This window comes from Marmota monax, unplaced genomic scaffold, assembly GCF_021218885.2.
Source record: "Marmota monax isolate L192 unplaced genomic scaffold, Marmota_monax_Labrador192_F-V1.1 WCK01_AAM20220418_F8-fsc01354, whole genome shotgun sequence".
NCBI lineage: Eukaryota > Metazoa > Chordata > Mammalia > Rodentia > Sciuridae > Marmota > Marmota monax.
In genome coordinates this window covers 21,203-41,880 of record NW_026692241.1, presented here as the reverse complement: position 1 = coordinate 41,880, position 20,678 = coordinate 21,203, and the positions used below count along the sequence as shown (strand labels likewise).

General features: G+C 39.4%; 1 protein-coding gene across 1 annotated transcript; it reads left to right on the top strand.

Moving 5' to 3' along the window:
- The first annotated feature begins 13,788 nt into the window (after window positions 1-13,788).
- Window positions 13,789-20,109, top strand: LOC124085480 (OTU domain-containing protein 4-like). The gene is given in 3 exon segments (XM_046433141.2): window positions 13,789-16,697; window positions 16,700-16,961; window positions 16,964-20,109. Coding segments are annotated over 3 exon segments (3,336 nt in total). The 5' UTR covers window positions 13,789-13,796; the 3' UTR covers window positions 17,137-20,109.
- The last annotated feature ends 569 nt before the right edge of the window (window positions 20,110-20,678 follow it).

Genomic DNA, 20,678 nt, shown 5'->3' with positions numbered 1-20,678 from the left:
AAGATTATATGAAATAATAATTTAAGGCACTGCATGTTCTTTGGGGCACATGATGACAGGCACCATCCTGACTCAGCTGTGGCTCTCAAAAATTTTAGGAACCAGAAGGGTTGGAGGAGATTGGAGACTGAGAGAATCGAGAAACCAAAATTGGGTTGAGCCACCAGTTGCTCCCAAAGACATCTGCATTGTTCTGGGATCTCCCTCCCCCTAGCCACAGCCGCCTCTGCTGATGGTCTTCTTTGCCCCATGGACTTTGGCAGGTCTAGCTCCAAATTCCAGGCCTCATGCTTTCTTTTGGAACCCTCTGCATGGGAACACAATTTACACATCATGTGATAGGCGGCCATGTATACCAGCTCTAAGGTCCCCACAAAGGACTTCATAAGAAACGGGAAATTGTGGAAGAGTCAAATAAGAAGAGGCCCTGCTAATGAGAAAGCTAATGAGGATGATGGTTTCAGGAGGCCAGGGTCACAATGAGAGAGATGAAGAGAGGCAGGAAGATGATGGTGAGGCAGGGATGGAGATGTCAAGGAGGTGGCTGGGGTGGTGGTGATAAAATGGGCAGCTTAAGATGCTATGGATGGAAATGTTGATACCAATGACAAGCAAGGAGAGAAAAAATAAGCCAGGCTTCCTGGTGCAGGCCTGTAATTCCAGCAACATGGAAGACTAGAGCAAAAGGATCACAAATTCAAGCCTCAGTCTCAGCATTTGAGCAAGACTCAGCAGTATAATGAGACCTTGTCTCAAAATCAGAAAATGCAAAGAAGCAGAAATGAAGTGCAGTGTTAAAGTACCACTTGGTTCTGTCACCAGCACCAAAAAAAAAGAAAGAGAGAAAGAAAAAAAATTAAATAAATAAATAAATGTCCCATGACCTGGTCATGGTTCCCTTCCTGTCATTAGTTAAAGTTGGTCACTTTGATGTATGGAGGTCCATGAACTGATTCTAAGGAGGCCCACCTCCCACTTTGGTCACTACCACCAACAGCTGGCATGTTCTCTCTTGCCACTCAACCAAAACAACAACATGACTTTGCAACACAAAAGGGTCTTTCCTTTTTATTTCTTCAAAGTACTTTAGAAAGAAAAAATTGGAGTATTTATTTTGATTTTATATTTTTGTACATTTTCATAGGTTTCAGGCATTTTTAATAGCCAAACCAGCCTTCAGAGCCCTTATTGTACTTTGACCATATTCAATATAATCTCAAAAAAGAAAAAAAAATATTTAAAACAAAATAAAAATATGGCTGCAGTGGCACAAATCTGTTACCCCAGCACTACAGGTGACTGAGGCAGAAGATGCAAATTCTGCCTGGCAATGGAGTCAGGCCCTGGACAAAAAATAAATAAATAAAATAAAAATCAAGGTCTTGCTATAAAAGTCACTGTTAGTAGCCACTGGTTCACACCTAGAAGCAAAGTGGAAGCAGGTGTCTTATTCTCATTCCAGAAATTTTTGTTTCTATGTACTTAGCTGCACTATAAGTACATAATTTGTATGAGATCATCTTAAAGGTCAGAGATTAAAGATTTTTTTTTCTTTTCCTTTATTATTTATAAAGTTGCTTTTTCTTAAATTTGTTGGTGTTTTGGTATGAAATCATATTGTCCAATATTACACCAAAATTTTGGTGTTCACTACCACCAAAAACTGACATGTTCTCTCCAGCCAAATATTGATGGAAATGTTGATACCAATGATAAGCAAGGAGAGAAAAAATAAGCCAGGCTTATTTTTTTAGAGTTCCTCTAACAGTCAAATAAAAAGGTTGGCCTTAGATTGATTTCTCTGGATTTTTCTTTTTTTAACCCCAGTAACTCAAATATCCATCACCTTTGTTTCATTCCTTTCTGAGTACCCTTAATTCAAGCCAGGTAGTGACCTCTGTTCCTCCTCTCCTCCATCCAATCCACCTGGACAGATACCCTCGCTGCCTTGTTCTCATTATCTTCTCAACTCCAGTCAGAGTCTCCTCAGAGCTCACTCCATGATTTACACCAAGGAATCAGCTCCAAATGGCCCAATCTCATGGCTAATTTTTTCAAGTCATCACAAATTTTAGCCAATGTTTTTCGTTTGTTTTCCTAGTTCACACTCTGTATGTGAAGCTTGGCTTCAGAGTGTGTGATCTAAGTCCTTCATCCTTGTTATAAATGCCTGTGAAGGTAAGACCCCTGCATAAACCAGGTCCTGCAGATAGAGCCATGCAATAATGGAGTTTTGAACAGCAAAGCGCAGGCTCAGAAATATTAACATTCTGGTGAACTGTTTTTTTGTTGTTGTTGTTTGTTTTTGTTTTTGTTTTTAATTAGTTGTAGATAAACATAATATGTTGGGTTCTTTTAACTCTTAGTACAATTCTTTTCAGTGAGGACAGAAAGCAATTTTAAAACTTTTTTATTTATCAAACACATATAGACATGCAAAAACATAGTGTACACACACACACAAAACAAAACAACAAACAAAGGCTTTCTAGATTTTTAAAAACATTTTACATTAAGGGATAACCCTTGTAAATTGGTCCGTGAACAAAACAATGTGTAAAAACAAAACCTCTATAGTTGGATAAAATAGGATAGATCAGAAAAACACATTATCCTCTGCAGGCCAGATCAAAATTATAAGCTCAAAAAAATGTACAATTATAAAAGCCTTCCTGGCCTCTGGCCTGATGTAGTCCTCAAACATAAAACACATTTAATAAAAGAAGTGAGGGCTTGTGGGAGCTCAGAGAAAGAAGGATTTTGATTTTTTTAATTGTAAGGTAATATAGACAAAGGCTGTGTCCACGCCCCTCCCTTAAGGGATTTCCCAAAGAAGCAACAGGGAAGCCTGCTTTCATCAGTCTAGCAGTTAAACTTTTGAGGGAGAATTTTGTCCTTTAAAATTAGGTTCTGTTGTGCCTTGTGTGGTGGCATTTTCCCTGGAGATTGTGGGACTTAATTGAGAGTTCAGGAGAGAGTATTCTGCTTGGGTATCCACTGCAAGATTGACACATTGGCCCCATATCTTGGAAATAATTATAGATTGATTGGGGGCTGAGAGGTATGTATGGTTTTTTATCTGGTTCTAAGCCAGCTTTCCCTGGTATCTTGAATAGCATTACCAATATTTTAGCCTGACATTTTGTAGCTTTATCAGCTGTGCTGCCATGGTTCTTAAAAACCTCTGGGCCAACTCCAATAGTTGGGACATATTTATGGTTGCAAATTTTAGTAAAGCAACATGAGAGTGCAACAAAGAGAGAGGGAGAGACTTCTAAAATCATTTTGACTTTTTCTAAGTCACAGCCTGGAAGAAGTTAAATAGACTTTTTTAAAACTATATTTTCACATTAGTTCTCTACTGTGCCTTTTTGCAGCCATGTATATTCCAGTGCAAGCCTTAGTGAGGTGCCTAGGGCTTTTTAACCATTTCCCCCACCACCCAGTGGTTGGTCATCAGGCCAGGTTAGGATTTGGGTTTCCCATGACAAAGCTAACAATTAAAAAAATAAGTAGAACCAAAAGGAAGGTGAAAGTCAACAATTTGACAGGGTGCTGAACATGACTCAAGTCAGAGGATGGTGGTTTATTGGGTCCATGATGTGTCCAATCTTCCAAAACAAAAAGAAAGGAATTGCTTGGGTGAACAATAAGAGGAAATTGTCAGGAACAGAGACAGACATGGACAAGACACTCTCTCCTCCAATACCCTGGCATCAGACCATTCCCAAGGTCTATTTACTGGCTCAATTTGTTAAACACCCTGTCAAAAAGTGCTAGGGTTACAAATCTGAACTGCACCAGATACTCTTACACAGGTGGGCTTGAATCCATGACCACTGGGTTCCAGATCATGCAAACCAGAAAGCTCCCACAACTTCAGAGAAAAGGCAACCCTCTCTGTGAAGCAAGGATCAAGAATCCCTCATGCCCCAGAGCCACATTCCTGACTCCTGAAATCTGGCTGGAGCCTCTGAATATTGTGGCACATTGGAAATGACTGGGTCAGTCTTGAGCACGACATAAAATTTTATTCACCATGGCAGCATGGAAGGGCAGCAAGCAATCTTCCACCCTTTGAAAAAGTTAGGGTCCATTTTAATAGCTAAAAACTGCAAGAAACCAGTAACTCAAACCATTGACAACATAAGAACTTGGTCAAAGTGATCTAGCTAAGGGAGTATTACATGCTCCCCCCCTTCACCAAAAAAAGGGGGGGACTAAAAGAAGTACATCTTCCATTGTATAAGAATAAAAGAAATGCTTTTTTCAGCTGCTATGCATTGCTTAACATTGTGGGCTAAGAAGGATCGGTGAGGTGGGTTTTCTTTTGTGAGAGCTATTATTTTGTATGAAATGCAGTCTCACTGTAAAATGGAGTTTGTCTGCTCAAGGCACACATAGTTTAACCCATAACATGATGAAATATTAACTCCATTCCCATAATAAAGAGCTTTCTCAATCATTCATTTTTTCTGTTTCCAACTTCACCTCCATCCAATATACAATAGACATTTTCAATTCTATAATGGAAAACAAACAAACAAACAAACAAAAAACCTTCACTAACATGCGTTGGCTGAAGGATCACAACAGATTGATACTCAATGTCCTTCAGGATCAGGACCCTTCCTGTCTTCCAGCCTCATCTTCCTCCACTCACTTTCACAATCATTTATGCATTCCAAGATAAAAAGTTAAAAAGTAAATAAATAAAACCAACTTCTCCTGATTCTCTGGTTGCACAATGCCTGATGTATATTTTTAAAAATTTGTTCACATTGCCCTTTCTACAATATGGTCCTCAAAAAGTGTGGAACAAGGGGCTTTCTCTATCTTGGCACATGCACATTCTACTCTCTAGCCATTACACTAGAACACCCCTGTAGTTACTCTTTCTCTCCATACCCTGTGATACAGGATTGAAAATTTGTGTTGAGGGATGGGAGCAAAGTTTAAAATTATTTTCTCCCAGAAGATTACAAGGTCAGCCATGGAGGATGAATGCCTGTAATACCTGCAACTCAGGAAGCTAAGGCACAAGGGTCACAAGTTCTAGACCATCATAGGTAACTTAGTGATACCCTGTGTCAAGATAAAAGTACTGGGTTAGAAATGTAGGTCAGCAACAGAGAGCTTGCCTACCCAGCTTGCCTACCCAGCCCCAGAGAGACCCCTTGATGGAAACAAGCCCTCAGACTTAGCTCTGCCCCCACCTCCACAGACCTCAGAGCCTGTCATTGAAGCAGGCCTGCAAAATCAACCAGGAAAATAGAATATACACACTGCCAACATATAACGTGGGAATAACACTTGGTTACACTTGCTCTAGCAATGAAATTTACCAGCATACTTGAAACAACTTTATGACAGTAAATTTTCTATCTTTCACAAATATATTCTTGGGAAAATTCAACTTCCCAAAGATAACTCAGGGAGAACCAGTTGGAATCATTGAAAAATACAGAATCAGTAGAAAAATCTTCCTATAAAGGAAAAGTCAGACTCAGTCACTGGAAAATTCAAACATTTTCTAAAGGAATACATGTAAATTTGCACAAAATTTAGAGAATAGTTAAAGAGGTGACACACCTGATACTAAGGCTTTAAGATAGCTCTGGTGAAAACCTGGATATGAGGGCTGGGATTGTATCACAGTAGTAGAGCTCTTGCCTACCATGTGTGAGACACCAGGTTCAGTTCTCAACTCCACAAAAAATAAATAAATAAATAAAGATCTATTAGCAACTAAAAAAAAAAAAAATTGAAAAACTGAGTAAGAGGTAATTCCTGAAAATAGGTGCAAAATTTTTAATTGAAATATTAGAGAACTTAATCTAGCCATACATAAATAGGATGCATGTTTCATGAGCTCCTTTGGTTTCTCAGTGAACACTACGTTCTTAAGGAAAAAAAAATCTATGCAGATCAATATATGACTAGGATATATTCTTGCAGTCAATGAAAACAGCATTTTAATATTGAAAATATAAAGAGAGTGAAGGCATGAAGAAATTCTATTGAAGGCTGGGTTTTGGTTCAGTGGTAGAGTGCTGGCCTAGCATGTGTGAGACATTCAGTTGGATCCTTAAAACCACTTTTAAAAAATAATAAAAAAAACTTGGTTAATAATTTTTTGCAACTTTCTCTATTTACTGTATACAAATCTGGTTTGTGTTGTGTTTTCACTGGGTGACTGCACATGTGTGTCTCCATGAACAATAATTACTATTTTATTCTTTTTAATTTTCACAATTATCACAGTACAAAACTGATTTGTAAACTTGATATTTCACTAGACAATGTATCTTACAACACTCTCAAAATAACATATGTCTTTTCAATTATTTTTAACTGTGCTATACTAATAGCTTAGATTTTAAATGTCCCTTAAAGCTGCATGTGGTAAACTTTTAGTCCCCACTGTGGTGACACTGGGACATAATGGAACATTTAAGAGGTGGGGCCCAGAGGAAGATCTTTAGGTCATTGTAGGCAGGCCTCCAAGGGAATTGTGGGGCCCTGGCCCCTCCCTCTCTCTCCCTATGACTTCCTGTTCATTTGGTTGAGAGTTTTATTCTACCAAGATGTGCTGTCTCCCCACAGGCCCAAAGCAATGGGGTCAACTAACCAGAGACTGAAACCTCCAAAACCATGAGCAAATCCTGGCAAGGTACACAACACCTGTAATTCCAGCAACTTAAGTCAGGAGGGTCCCAAGCTCAAGGCCAGCCTCAGCAACTTACTGAGATCATGCCTTTAAAAATAGAGGGATGGTAAATAGCCTAGTGGAGAGGAACCCTGGATTCAATCCTCAGATCACAAGAAAAAAGAAAAAAAAAAAGGTCAAAATAAGCCTCGTCACAGGTATTAGATATAGTGGTGGGAAACTGACTAAAATAGCTAACTTGATTATTTTATGTAAGCTGTCTTATCTAGGGATTCAGTGTTCTGTAAGAAAGCATAGCATTTTCCTGTGGAAACATCTAGAAGCAGAATTGCAAGGCATCTTCTGCAACTTCAATACAAATTCCAAGTGACCATACAAAGTGATTGATTGTGCAAATAACACATTTCCCTGTTTGGAGTGTTGCTATTTCCCCACCTGTTTTCAGCCTCATTATAGAAAGGAAGATATTTATAAAATGAAGATGGGTACATTACCTGCCTTTGAAATTCATACAAAACATGTTTTATTGTGTGATTTAATATTATTTCATAAATTCACACTTAAATGTGAGAAGCATGACAAACATATTACATGAGACTCTTCATAATGGTTCCAAGAGGGTGGGCAAAGGGCAATGACCACAAGTGCAAGCTTTCTTCACTACTCCTGATGTTGCTTAATGATCATAACCAGTATACACTGTTTTGCAATTAAATATTATGACAACAAAATGGGAAGAGCTGACAAAGAGTTGTCTAGCGTTGGTCTACTTCTACACAAAATACCCAGGTGTCAAATGGGAATTCAGGAAGAACACCTCCACTCCTCCACAGGCACTGTGTGAATGGTGCCCCCTACTGGTTTGAGGGATGTAGCCTGCAGATCTGTGTTGGCAGGAGATGGAGAGACAGGAAACTCTCTGGATGACTTCATGGTGCTTCATATCCTAAAGCTCAAAATTATGAAAATGGCTTCAAAATGGAAAGTTCAAGATACTGCTTTCTTTGAAGTTTTTCTCAAAAATTCAAATCAACAGTATCTGAATGCTCATCTAGACATGCTCAGATATCATTGACACTCTGCCCAAAAGGCTCTGGCAAAAAACTGATTTCCATTTGTGGAGGAGATGTGCACTGCATCAGAGAACTTGAGGCCTCTCCATTCCTTTGGCAACCTGCACCCTGCTATTGTAGAAAGGAGGGCACCTGCTTCCCTAGGTCCCCATCCTTCTCGGACATTAAAAGTGGGTCCTGAAATGGCAGCTTCTCTTGGTAATCCTGGGGCTTTTGCAGCTGTGGAATATAATTTCTTCTGTCACTCTGCTGCTGTTCTTCACACAGCCAGTACTGACCAGAGAGCTCCTGGTTCTGCTGCTGCTGTGTCTTTCCCTGCACCCTATCAACATAGCACAAAGACAAGGGACTGCTCTGCTGGTTTTCCTCTGTTATAAATGTGGCCCTCTCAAAATGCTGCAGAGATCAAGCAGGATGACTGCAGATGGTTTGACTGAAACTGGGAGAAGTTTCACTTCCTGTGGCCCCTTCACCAGTGAAGCACAACTTGGTTGTTTTCTAATGCCCTTGGAACACAGAGTCACATGAGTCATGCTTTTAACTGGGAAGTTCCCAGGTCTCCATAGGAAAGAAGCCAGCTCCTTCCAGTGGAGCCTGCTTGGGGGAAGACGTGTTCAGTGGCACTGTTGTCATAATTCATCTGGACAATTTGGTGGCCTAAAATTGGATGAATTTGGACAGGGAAATCATGTCATCTCCTAGCGACAAACATTCTCTTTTTCTCTCCACATCATAGTCTGGATCATTTATTTTGAAACCAAATCTAAAAAGAAATAAATTATTTTCAGACAAATATTTTATTGTAAACCTTAGTTTCAGCATTATCACTGACTTGATTCTTGACCTGGAATATACACCAAAAAGGCAATCCTTCCTGGGCTGAATCATGGAGGTTATTGTGCAGGTTACAAATGGTGAACTATTCCCAACTCCCAACTTCCTGAGAATCTGCAGCAGCCCTTCTATCCACGTGAACCCAGGCTTTACAAAATCTCCCAGCAACCTCTCTGCAACCTCTTCAGTTAGACTGAGCAGACCCCAAGCTACTTTGTGAACATTACCACAGCTTCTTGATTTTTCTCAAGGTGCCCCATCAACACACATGGCTTGATGTATTGTAAGATTATTCTTAAGTGCATTGCATATAAAAGTCATGAACAGAATAAAAGTTTGTAAATACTAGACAGTGTGTTATAGATGTGATCTTAATAATTGCCTGGAAGAACTCTAGTCTACATTTTTTCTCCTGCGTCAATTGAGGATAATTGCCATGCCAGCCATAATCCCCAAAGCTTTGAGTCATGTGTTTAAAAATGACAACATGCTTTTGGACTATGTAACCTAATTATGTAGGGTTGTAGAGGGTCACAGGCAAGAGTGTCTGGAAGCCTTTTGATATTTAATCACTCCTGGAACACATCTCCAAACTCAGAATGGGTTTAGGTAAATATCTAGAAGAATCTTTGATCCACACTTAGGATGGTTATAATTGTAACTATACTTAACAAGACTGGTACCTCTAAACACATGTTCTCATTTTCTCTTCCAATATAATTAGACACAATTAAATAAGGTGCTAGCATCCATAATTTGTCAATGGATACAGATAAGTTAGCATGTCTGTTACAAAAAGACAAAGCCAAAAGGAAGGTGCTCCCTTTCTCATACCCAACCTCCTAGGATCCTATCCCTGACCATGCTTGCTTCTCGATCACATGGGCCCATTCTAAACAGTTACACTGCTTTTCAAACAAATTTCTCTCCCAGTCATTATCTTGTTCAGATTTCTACTGATTTGTGCAGCATCACTGATTTACAGGACCTTTGAAATGTTTCCAGTTCATGGAACTTTTATAACACAATAACACCATAGCTTAGAGAGAATTTGCTATTCTTTTATTTTGCAACAATGTTCTTATATTCTCTTTCTTATTTTCTCTAAGAAAATGTCATCCTAGTCTCAAGCACCCAATATTTTCCATAACTGATGAATAATGATAGAAGAGAGATATATGGAAACCTGATTCAGTGTATATTAATGCAATCCTAATACAGCAAAACTTTGTGAAGCTTTAATAATAATTCACAAAAATTATCATATCAGAAATTCCCAAAACAAAATATTGGCTCATGTAACAAATGGCTACAAAGTACCTACTAATACTGTGAGGTGCCACATGTTGGACATAATTGAACCAAACCCTTTCTCCTGCATCTTACGTGATCACATCTTGGAGGTTTGATTGCCATACTTAACAGATCTCAAGTAAAAACTTCTAATGTCTCCAGCAAAAAAAAAAAAAAAAAAAATTGATCAGGACAAATTGTAGAGTCATCTTTAACTCCTCTCACAGAATACCCAACATCTCTGCAGACTACCAATTAAACCTTTAAAATATTCAGTCTTTCTAGTTCTGTTTAATTTCACAGCCAGCACCATGATAAAAATCCAGCAGGATTCCTATTCTGGATAATTACAGAGAATCTTAATTGATGCCTACTCCAATACCTGCCTCACAATACTTGATTTTTTCATAAAAGTAATATGATACATTCACAGCCACACTGAAATAAATGTGACAAGGGTCAACAATATACTATGTGAAGAAATGTCATGAAACATTTTCAAAGAAAAATTTATATTTTCTTTATCATGTATAAAAATATGTTCTTGTAAATCTTTGGATTTGACTTACATTGATTTCACATATATGGAAATGCATTTGCTAGGCTAACTCTTTTCTGATTCAACAATCGGGGGATGGATTCTGTACAAATGATCATTTAAGAATCTCTAAATCATGTTTTCTACATGTGTGCCATGGTTTTTCTTTTCATCTTTTTTTGTTTTATTCCTCCTACTTCCTTGTAGTTGAAGATGCTGAAAAAATATCAAAATAGAAGAAAAAGAATTGAGGAATACTAGAGACATCCGGAAAAAGAAAAGAACATTTGTTCACCAAGATTTTTACAAGATGGAGCTCTGCTTCCCAACTGATTCTAATAATAAAACCAACAATGGATTAATGGCTGATCCTTAAAAATATGAGAAGAACATGATATTATGAAAGGATTTTAGTTTAACACAAATTCAAATTATATAGAAAAAGACAAATAAAAAATGCTCAGCCATAACAGTAATTGAGGAAGTACAAATAAACCAGTTCACATCAACCTGATAACAAACACTTTAAATCCTTGGTGGAAGAATAGGATCAAATAAGATTAAATAAAATAGGGTATAAGCATTGGGATGGGACAATTATGGATGATTCTGACTATTTTTGGTTTTTGCTCATACTATGACATTAAAAGTGAGCTTATCCTGTAACATAGCAGTCAAATAAATGATACTTGAAGTTTTGGAGCATGTTTACATTACCCTTTCCTAACCCCCCTCCAATGGGATGGCAGTGTTAAAACACTGGACATAGAATGTCAAGGGTTGTATGGTGAGTATGTTTGTTTGATGGTAGTGAGGATTGAAGCTAAGGCCTCAGGCATACTTGGGAAACCATCTACCATTGGGTCACACTCAAAATAGAAAAAGCAAAAAGGCTAGTCATGTAGCTCAGTGGGAGGACACCTCTGGGTTTAATCCCAGAATGACACACAAAAAAATTAAATAAAGAGAAATGAGAACACAAAGTGGGGAATAGGACTGTAAATGACTAGTGATTTATGAGATTGAAGCTAAGTTAGTATTAACATGAAAATAACATATTGTAACTTTAATTCTTTTTTTCTGTAAGAAATAAAAACTATAGATATGACACAAAAGGAAATGACAAGGGTGTTAAAAGAGGCCACTACAAAAAAAAAGAGAAAAAACAAACAAACAAGTTGAAGCAGTAGAATAACAAATGGAGAAAAATACAGAGGGGGGGAGGGGAGAGAGATCGAGCACGAGCTATAAGTTATACCAAAGAAGATAAATGGCAGGAATAGCCCTACCTCCTCCTCCTCCTCCTCCTGCCTCTCTCTTCCTCCAGTGGCTTGTTTTTTATTTATTTATTTATTTTGGTTTGTTTTGGTATTTTTCAGTAGTGCAGGGAACAAACCCAGCAGCTGTCTCACTGGCTTTACCACAGAGCTTCATCCAGCCCTTTTTATTTTTATTTTTTATTTTGAGACAGGGTCCTACAAAGTGGCCTCAAAATTGAGATCTTCCTGCCTCAGGCTAAAGGAGTCACTGCAATGACAGGCATGAACCCCTGTGCCCTGCTACTAGTGCACTGTTATTCTACAAAATAATGGGTTTATGCATAACACACTTAACCATGTATTAAAGACATGTTTGATTGATACTCCCTCCTTTTTTTGGTCCTTAACTCCTCTGTGGTGACCTAATCCACTTGGAAGTCATCCATTCTTCCATACAAAACAAGAATGGAACATTTATTTCTGACTCAAAAGAAACACTAGGCAGAAGTTAACAAATGGTTGAGGAAAACTAGATATTCATGTGCAAAGAATCAAGTTGGACCCTTTACCCCATAGGCAAAAATTATCTCAAATGGAAAAAAAAAATATGCATAAAACCTGCTGCAAGAATACTTGGGGGAAGTTTTCATAATATTGAATTTGGCAACAATTTCATAGGTATGTCACCAAAAGCACAAACAAAAACAAAAATATATTAGACTCCAATTAAATGAAGAACTGTGAATCAAAGGACACAATGAAGAAAATAAATGGACCATCTGTGGAATAGGACAATCCTTTTGAAAATCATATCTGATAAAGTGTTGACATCAAGACATAAAGAACCACAACTGTTATTTGAAGTAGGCAAATGATTAGAATAGACATTTCTCCAAAGAAAATAAACAAATTTTCAATAAGCATGCAAAAAGATGATCAACATTACTGTTGGTGGGAAGGCAAAATGGAGTATGTACTGTGGGAAATAATATGGTCATTGCTCAAAAATAAATAAATAAATAAATAAATAAATAAATAAAATAACTGTATCATCCAGCAATATCATTTGTACGAGGTACCTAGAGTAGTCAAAATCATGGAGACAAAAATACTATGATACTCCTCAGGGGCTTATGAGGGGACATTGGGGACTTCTGCTTTAATGGTTACAAAGTTTCAGTTTTACAAGATGTAAAGAGCTCTGTGGACAGTTGCTGGTGGTGCTTACAAGGCAATGTAATGTAGGGAAGCCACTGAGGCATACATGTTAAAAATGGTGGGGAGGGTAAATTTTACATAATGTTTTATTAAAATAATCATAATTTTAAAGACCCCCAGGGAAATAGACCCAAAAAAGAAGATCTGAATCTATACATTTTAGACAATCATAGTTCACTTTTACAGTAAAGCCACTTATAAGATAATATACACCTCAAAACAGATTCAATTCACTATGGGTTGGAGCCTCTCTGGCTTTAAAGACCATACCTTGCAATATTGTTCCATCAGGGTTAAGTTTTTCACACAGGAACTTCAGAAGGTTCACCATTGACTTCACTCCATTAAGACTGAGCCCAGAGCTATTCCCTCTCAGTCATGAACCAAGTAATAATTCTGTGGTCAAGGATAGACTTTGGGGCGAGGTGGGGAAACCCAAGGCCGCGGCTTTCTCTTTTGGTTTCTTCGGCTCCCGGCGAGGAGAGCGCACGAGGCACGCAGGCCTCGCTTCCCCCGAGGCGGCCCGGCGCGCGCCAGTGGCGGGGCTTTCCTAGCTCCACTCTCGTCGGGACCACGAAACTTGTGGGGCCGGCGACCCTCGGCCCAGCGCCCGAGCGGGGCGGTGAGGCGGTCGGAAAGTGACTGCTCCCTCTCGGGGCGTTCCTTCATCCCCCCGTGCCCCCCGGGCGCGTGGCCCCTCCGGGGAGGCGGCCGCGTGCGGACGGCCATGCACTAGGCAGGGCTCCCCTATGCGCCGGGAGAGCGCGGACCGCTGCCTCGGGCCGCCGCCTGCCGCAGCTCGCCGAGCCCCAGCCGAAGCCGCCGCCTGCCCCAGGCCGGGGCGTCGAGCAGCCGGCGGCGCGGCCATGTGGGGCTAGCCCGCGCGCCTGGCCTGCAGCGGGACCGGCAACATGGAGGCGGCCGTCGGCGCCCCCGACGGCGGGGACCAGGGCGGCGCGGCGCCCCGCGAGGACGCGACGCCCATGGACGCCTATCTGCGAAAACTGGGCTTGTATCGGAAACTGGTAGCCAAGGACGGGTCGTGCCTATTGCGGGCAGTGGCGGAGCAGGTATTGCACTCTCAGTCTCGCCATGTTGAAGTTAGAATGGCCTGTATTCACTATCTTCGGGAGAACAGAGAGAAATTTGAAGCGTTTATAGAAGGGTCATTTGAAGAGTATTTAAAACGTTTGGAAAATCCACAGGAATGGGTAGGACAAGTGGAAATAAGTGCCCTTTCTCTTATGTACAGGAAAGATTTTGTAATTTATCGGGAACCAAATGTTTCTCCTTCACAAGTAACTGAAAATAATTTTCCTGAAAAGGTGTTACTATGTTTTTCCAATGGAAATCATTATGATATTGTCTATCCCATAAAGTATAAAGATAGTTCTGCTATGTGTCAGTCTCTCCTTTATGAATTGCTGTATGAGAAGGTATTTAAGACTGATGTTAGTAAAATCATGATGGGACTAGACACCTCTGAAGTAACTGATGAAAACAACAGCGAAATATCCGATTCAGAGGATGACAGTTGCAAGAGTAAAACTACCCCTGCTAATGATGTAAATGGATTTAAACCTTTGACAGGCGATGAGCACCTGAAGGACAATGGGAGCTCTTCTAGCCTGCCTTTATCTAGAAAGGTTCTTAAGTCACTTAATCCAGCAGTATATAGAAATGTCGAGTATGAGATTTGGCTAAAGTCTAAACAAGCTCAACAAAAACGTGATTATTCCATTGCTGCTGGTTTACAATATGAAGTTGGAGATAAATGCCAAGTTAGGTTGGATCACAATGGAAAGTTTTATAATGCAGACATTCAAGGGATACACTCTGAAAATGGACCAGTTTTGGTTGAAGAACTGGGAAAAAAACCTACACAGAAGAACCTCAAAGCACCTCCCCCAGAAAGCTGGAACACAGTGTCAGGAAAGAAGATGAAAAAACCTTCCACTTCCAGACAAAATTTCCATTCTGACATGGATTACAGAGGGCCAAAGAATCCAAGCAAGCCAATAAAAGCCCCATCAGCACTACCTCCTCGCCTGCAGCAACCTTCAGGAGTAAGACAACATGCGTTCTCTAGTCATTCTTCAGGGTCCCAGTCTCAGAAATCCTCCAGTGAGCACAAAAATCTTAGCAGGACACCCTCACAGATCATAAGAAAACCTGATCGTGAGAGAGTTGAAGATTTTGATCATACAGGTCGAGAATCTCACTATTTTGGCCTCTCCCTAGAAGAGCGCAGAGAGAAGCAAGCTATAGAGGAGTCTCGTTTACTCTATGAGATTCAGAACAGAGATGAACAGGCTTTCCCAGCTCTTTCTAGCTCATCAATGAGTCAGTCAGCTTCTCAGAGTAGCAACCCATGTGTTCAGAGAAAATCATCGCATGTAAGTGATAGGAAAGGAAGCAGGCGGAGAATGGATATAGAAGAACGAAAAGACAAAGAACCTATCCATGGGCATATTCACTTGGATAAAAAGCCTGAGTCAAGCACATTGGAGAATATCAGTGATGAAAAATGTGCAAGAGTTTCATCACCATCAAAGTCAAAGAAATTAGAGTGCCCATCTCCTGCAGAACAAAAGCCAGCAGAACATGTGTCTCTTTCGAATCCAGCTCCCCTTTTAGTTTCTCCAGAGGTACATCTAACTCCTGTGGTGCCTTCTTTACCAGCCACTGTGCCAGCCTGGCCAAGTGAGCCTACAACTTTTGGACCAACAGGTGTCCCTGCTCCAATTCCTGTTTTATCAGTGACACAGACTTTGACCACTGGACCTGATTCTGCTGTGTCTCAAGCTCATTTAACACCCTCTCCAGTTCCTGTGTCAATTCAGGCAGTTAACCAGCCCTTGATGCCTTTGCCTCAGACACTGAGCCTTTACCAAGACCCACTCTATCCTGGGTTTCCTTATAATGAAAAGGGAGATCGAGCCATTACACCACCTTATTCACTGTGTCAGACTGTGGAGGACCTGCCTAAAGATAAGAACATTCTTAGATTTTTCTTCAATCTTGGAATGAAGGCATATAGTTGGCCTATGTGGGCCCCACATTCTTACCTTTACCCTTTGCACCAGGCCTACCTGGCAGCCTGCAGGATGTACCCAAAAGTCCCAGTACCTGTGTATCCTCATAATCCTTGGTTCCAAGAAGCTCCTTCTGCTCAGAATGAAAGTGATTGTACTTGTACCGATGCACACTTTCCTATGCAGACTGAGGCCAGTGTTAATGGTCAGATGCTTCAGGCAGATATTGGACCACCGACGTTTTCTTCACCTCTGGTTATCCCTCCATCTCAGGTGTCTGAAAGTCATGGACAGTTGTCTTACCAGGCTGATCTTGAATCTGAGAACACTGGGCAGCTTCTTCATGCTGAATATGAAGAGTCACTAAGTGGCAAGAACATGTATCCACAACCGTCCTTTGGACCTAATCCATTCTTAGGCCCAGTTCCCATTGCACCTCCTTTCTTTCCTCACGTTTGGTATGGATACCCTTTTCAGGGGTTCATAGAAAATCCTGTAATGAGGCAGAATATTGTCCTGCCTTCTGATGAGAAAGGAGAATTGGATCTGCCTCTGGAAAACCTGGATCTCTCTAAAGAATGTGGTTCAGTCTTAGCAGTAAATGAATTTCCAGAAGCCAGGGGTGAAGTTGTACACACTCTCCCTGAAACAAGCGTGAGCAGCAAACATGAAGGCCGAGCAGAGCAGTCAGCCCAGACACAAAAGGCAGATCTGACCCTGGCTTCTGCACTTCCTGGAGCAGAGGGAAAGTCTCATCTTCCTTCTCAGATTCTAAACAGAGAGAGAGAGAAACTGTGCCTGTTAAACTTGAGCCTAAGAGGACCATTCAAAGTCTGAAAGAAAAACCAGAGAAAGTAAAAGATCCAAAGACTGCTGCTGATGTGGTCAGCCCTGGGGCCAACTCTATGGATAGCAGAGTGCAAAGACCAAAAGAAGAGAGTTCAGAAGATGAAAATGAAGTGTCTAATATTCTGAGAAGTGGCAGATCCAAGCAGTTCTATAATCAAACTTATGGAGGCAGGAAGTACAAAAGTGATTGGGCTATTCTGGTAGGGGCCGATATCAACACGTGAGAGGTGAGGAGACCTGGAAAGGGCAGCCGAGCAGAAGCCGGGATGAAGGTTATCAGTACCATCGAAACGTCAGAGGACGTCCATATAGGGGCGATAGGAGGAGATCGGGGATGGGAGATGGCCATAGGGGACAACACACCTGATGGTTGTTGCTCTGATGTTTTAGAACAGAAGCCCTTTCTTAGGTGGAGTATTTCTGGAGGCTTTAAAAAATACATTAAAATAAAAACCCAAATTGGAATTATATCCTCCCCTCCCCCTTTACCCTCATTCCCATTCTGGATGAGATTTTGGACATGAGTCAGGGGCAGGTGAATTTTTGGCATTGCCATTTATCTTCATTCACAATCTGTTTTCATTTATTTATCGGGTGACTGCCCCCATAAAAACTAGAAAATAAGTTTGTTAAAGTATTTTTTATAAACAGCCTAATATAAAACATTATAGATTTAGTGTTTGGTTTTTTTCCTTGTAAAAGTTTGATTTCAAATGTTGGAAATGTGTGCTTTATAGTGTTTACTAAAGTGACAAAACACCATTGGACACAGTATAGATTCCAAAATATAACATTGCACCAAATAGAAATGTATATTTTATTATGCAATGCCTTAGTCATAAACTGGGCTCAAACGATTCTCAGCCTAAAACACTGTTGTCTTTTAAAATGCTTCCAACCCAAAGGCCTTTCATCTCAATATCTGTCAAACTTGAATAATATCTTCTCTTTAATATTACATATAAGGCAGCCTATTAACCTGTGTCTTAGAAATGTATATAGTTCTTTTAATATTCATAGGGTATATTTTTGGTGAGTATTTGTTGAATTTGAGATTGCATACAAGAATAGATGTTTAAGAAATAGTAGGAAATTCCAGTGAAATGGCTGTTTCCACCAAGAATTCTTAGCACTGGTGTAAATATCATGGTGCCTACTCGAAAGAAATGTAGATGCTATGCATTTTGAAAATAATCTGCATCTGTTAAAATTGCAGAAGTTTTTTAATGCCACTTTAACACTAATGCACTGACAGATTCTAAATATTTTGTGAGAAGAAATGTTAAAAATTTTTAGCTTGACAGGTTTCTATAGAGAGTGACTGTTTTGTTTTTCCCTTGCACCATTGGTTTTGTATCACTTTATATTTGCATGTTCAATTTGTCATGGCTGGAATTGTACGAAAATAAGAATGATTGTAACTTCTAGTTCTTATCTAGAGGATGCTGCTAGAAAATGGTTTTGCTTTGCATTGTATAACTTGTTACTCTGGTAACATGTCTTCTATCCCTCTTCCTTCCAGTCTTCAGTATTTACTAGAGTTCCCTTTGCATGTTGCACTCTGTTCTCATTTGGAGATTGGACTCTAACTAACACAGTATTCATTCATCTGTGTTACTTTGTAAAAATAACTGTAGCTTGTATTTCTTATTTGTACATACCAATGTGAAAATCTACCCTTTTTTAAATGTTGAGATTATCTTTTGATCAGGAAGTTTGAGTGCTATGCAAATAATACAGTAATTTTTCTTTGCATGCCATGTGTAATATACCTAGCCAAAATAGATGTGGATTTTTTTTAAAGCAGATTACTTTAAAAGCAAATATAATTCACTTGAATTGACAAAGCAGATGAGTTTTCTGGGTTCTCTGATAACCTGTAGGAGTGTGTGGATGTCAGCTAGGCTCAGTGAATCTCCACTGTACTGTAATAATGGTTATTTACCTCTGTGCTGTTTTTAATTACCTAATGTCTATGTAACTGCTGATTTGGGTAGTATTAGCATTTAGATATTTTGTAACATAGGATTTTAGAGAGCACTTTGAAAGATAACATTTTATTATGATGGTGCTAGGTAAAAATTTGTAAAGACTGGGATGGTTATATGGATAGAAAAATTGAAAGAACCTGTTGAGGAATTTCTGTTGTCACCTTCTAAGCTAGAGCAGTTGTTGAAGGTACTGCTGAAACCTGTTTTTCCTTAATATCAGTAGCTGAATTATGAAACGAGAAGCTTAGAAGGCTCTTCTTTTTCACCCCCCCTTTTATTGTAGGTTAGTTTATCTGATAATTTCTATTATGAAAATCATTTTGATATAAATACCAGATTTAAAAGTTCAATGTAAGTTTGATCTCAGGAGTAAAAGTAATTGTTTCCAGTGTCCTTTATTGTAATGACTGGGATTTGATCTGTTTCTGGAAATGTTTTAAAATTGGATAGGACAGAATTCTTTTGGTTTCTTCACTGTCATCCTACCTTACCTCAATTAACGAAAGACTCATCACTCCTGAGGGAAGCACTGATTTTCTTCCTGTTTCCCATCTCTAACCTCCAGCACAGGGTGGAATCAGTGCTGAAAGAATTTTAGCAGATGGTACTTTTCTCAGTGACCTCTGGAATAAAAGAACTCTGACTTTTGTTAGTTTTAAAATTATCACTCTTTGCATGAAGGTCAGTTTTTTTTTTCTTTAGATTTGTTTTTAAATGTTTTAGTCCAGGGGATTTTGCCTTATGCTGAGGTCAAACTAAGGCCAAGCAAGCTTTTGTCCTTCATATTATAACTGTATGTCATATTATATATTGACTTGAGATAATTCTATATAGGAAAAAGGCAGAAGGGTAGAATGGAGAATCATTTATATTTTGATTTGGAAATTATGAAACTTCAGCATATTATGATCAGACATATTTTGAAGAACAAATGTTTAGACTGACCAAAGCTCACTTGTTTTTGTTTAGTTAGGTGCTTCTTCTGAACTTGAGTCCAGCTCCCCTTCTTATAGTATTGTGCATATGTCTCTTCTTCAAGTTCATTTCCCTCAGATCCATCTTCCATTCTTGCCCTCCATGCTCCTTGTAGCAGGATGCTGGCAGCTGTGTTGTCCTCCTGTCGATCCTGGTATTCCATGAGTCCACTGTCATGGCAGACCCAAGCTCAGACCTGCCTCCATCTGACAGCGGTGGGTTTCTTGAAACCACAGTGCTGAGACAGCTTATCTGAAGCAAACTCTATTCTTGCAGTGTGTTGTTTCCTTTGTGACTCAAGGGTGAATTAAAATGCCTGTGAACTGCAAACTTGCTTAAGATTGACTTGGTGCAATAAAGTTTCTTTCTAACCATTTCTGGTTTAGAAAATACTCAGCCATCCTAGAAACTAGCAATATTTATTTTTGCCTCATTTGTTTTGCCTTCAGTTTTAGATGAGGTAATTTTTTTCGTCTTTCACTTATGGGTACTAAGCAAGGCCCATTCCAGTGTTGCTGAAGAGAATGCGTATTTGGCTACACTGTTTCTGTGTACTGTATCTTGCTCCCCATTTTATGTGTAAAGGCTACTGTTTTTGTTTTAACATCTTAATAATGGCTCATTTCCAGTATGTCAGTTTCAAAGAACTAAGGTTTGCTAGTAGTGTCAGCCCTTTACTCTACCGCTAATTGGGATTTTTTTTTCTTAGAAGAGATTTTCTCCTCCCTGACCCCTGAAATACAAGTTTTAGAGAATCCTTTAAGAGGGGTGGGTGCATGTCTTAATGCTGGGAAGCAGCAACTTTGGGGTTGGATTTACTTGAATGGATTAAAAATTGCATTGTTACAGAGCTAGAAAAATTTATGTATAAAAATGATAATAGCCTTACACTGAGTACAAATAATACTTACAAGCATGTGAAGATGTGATCATTTGTGATGTT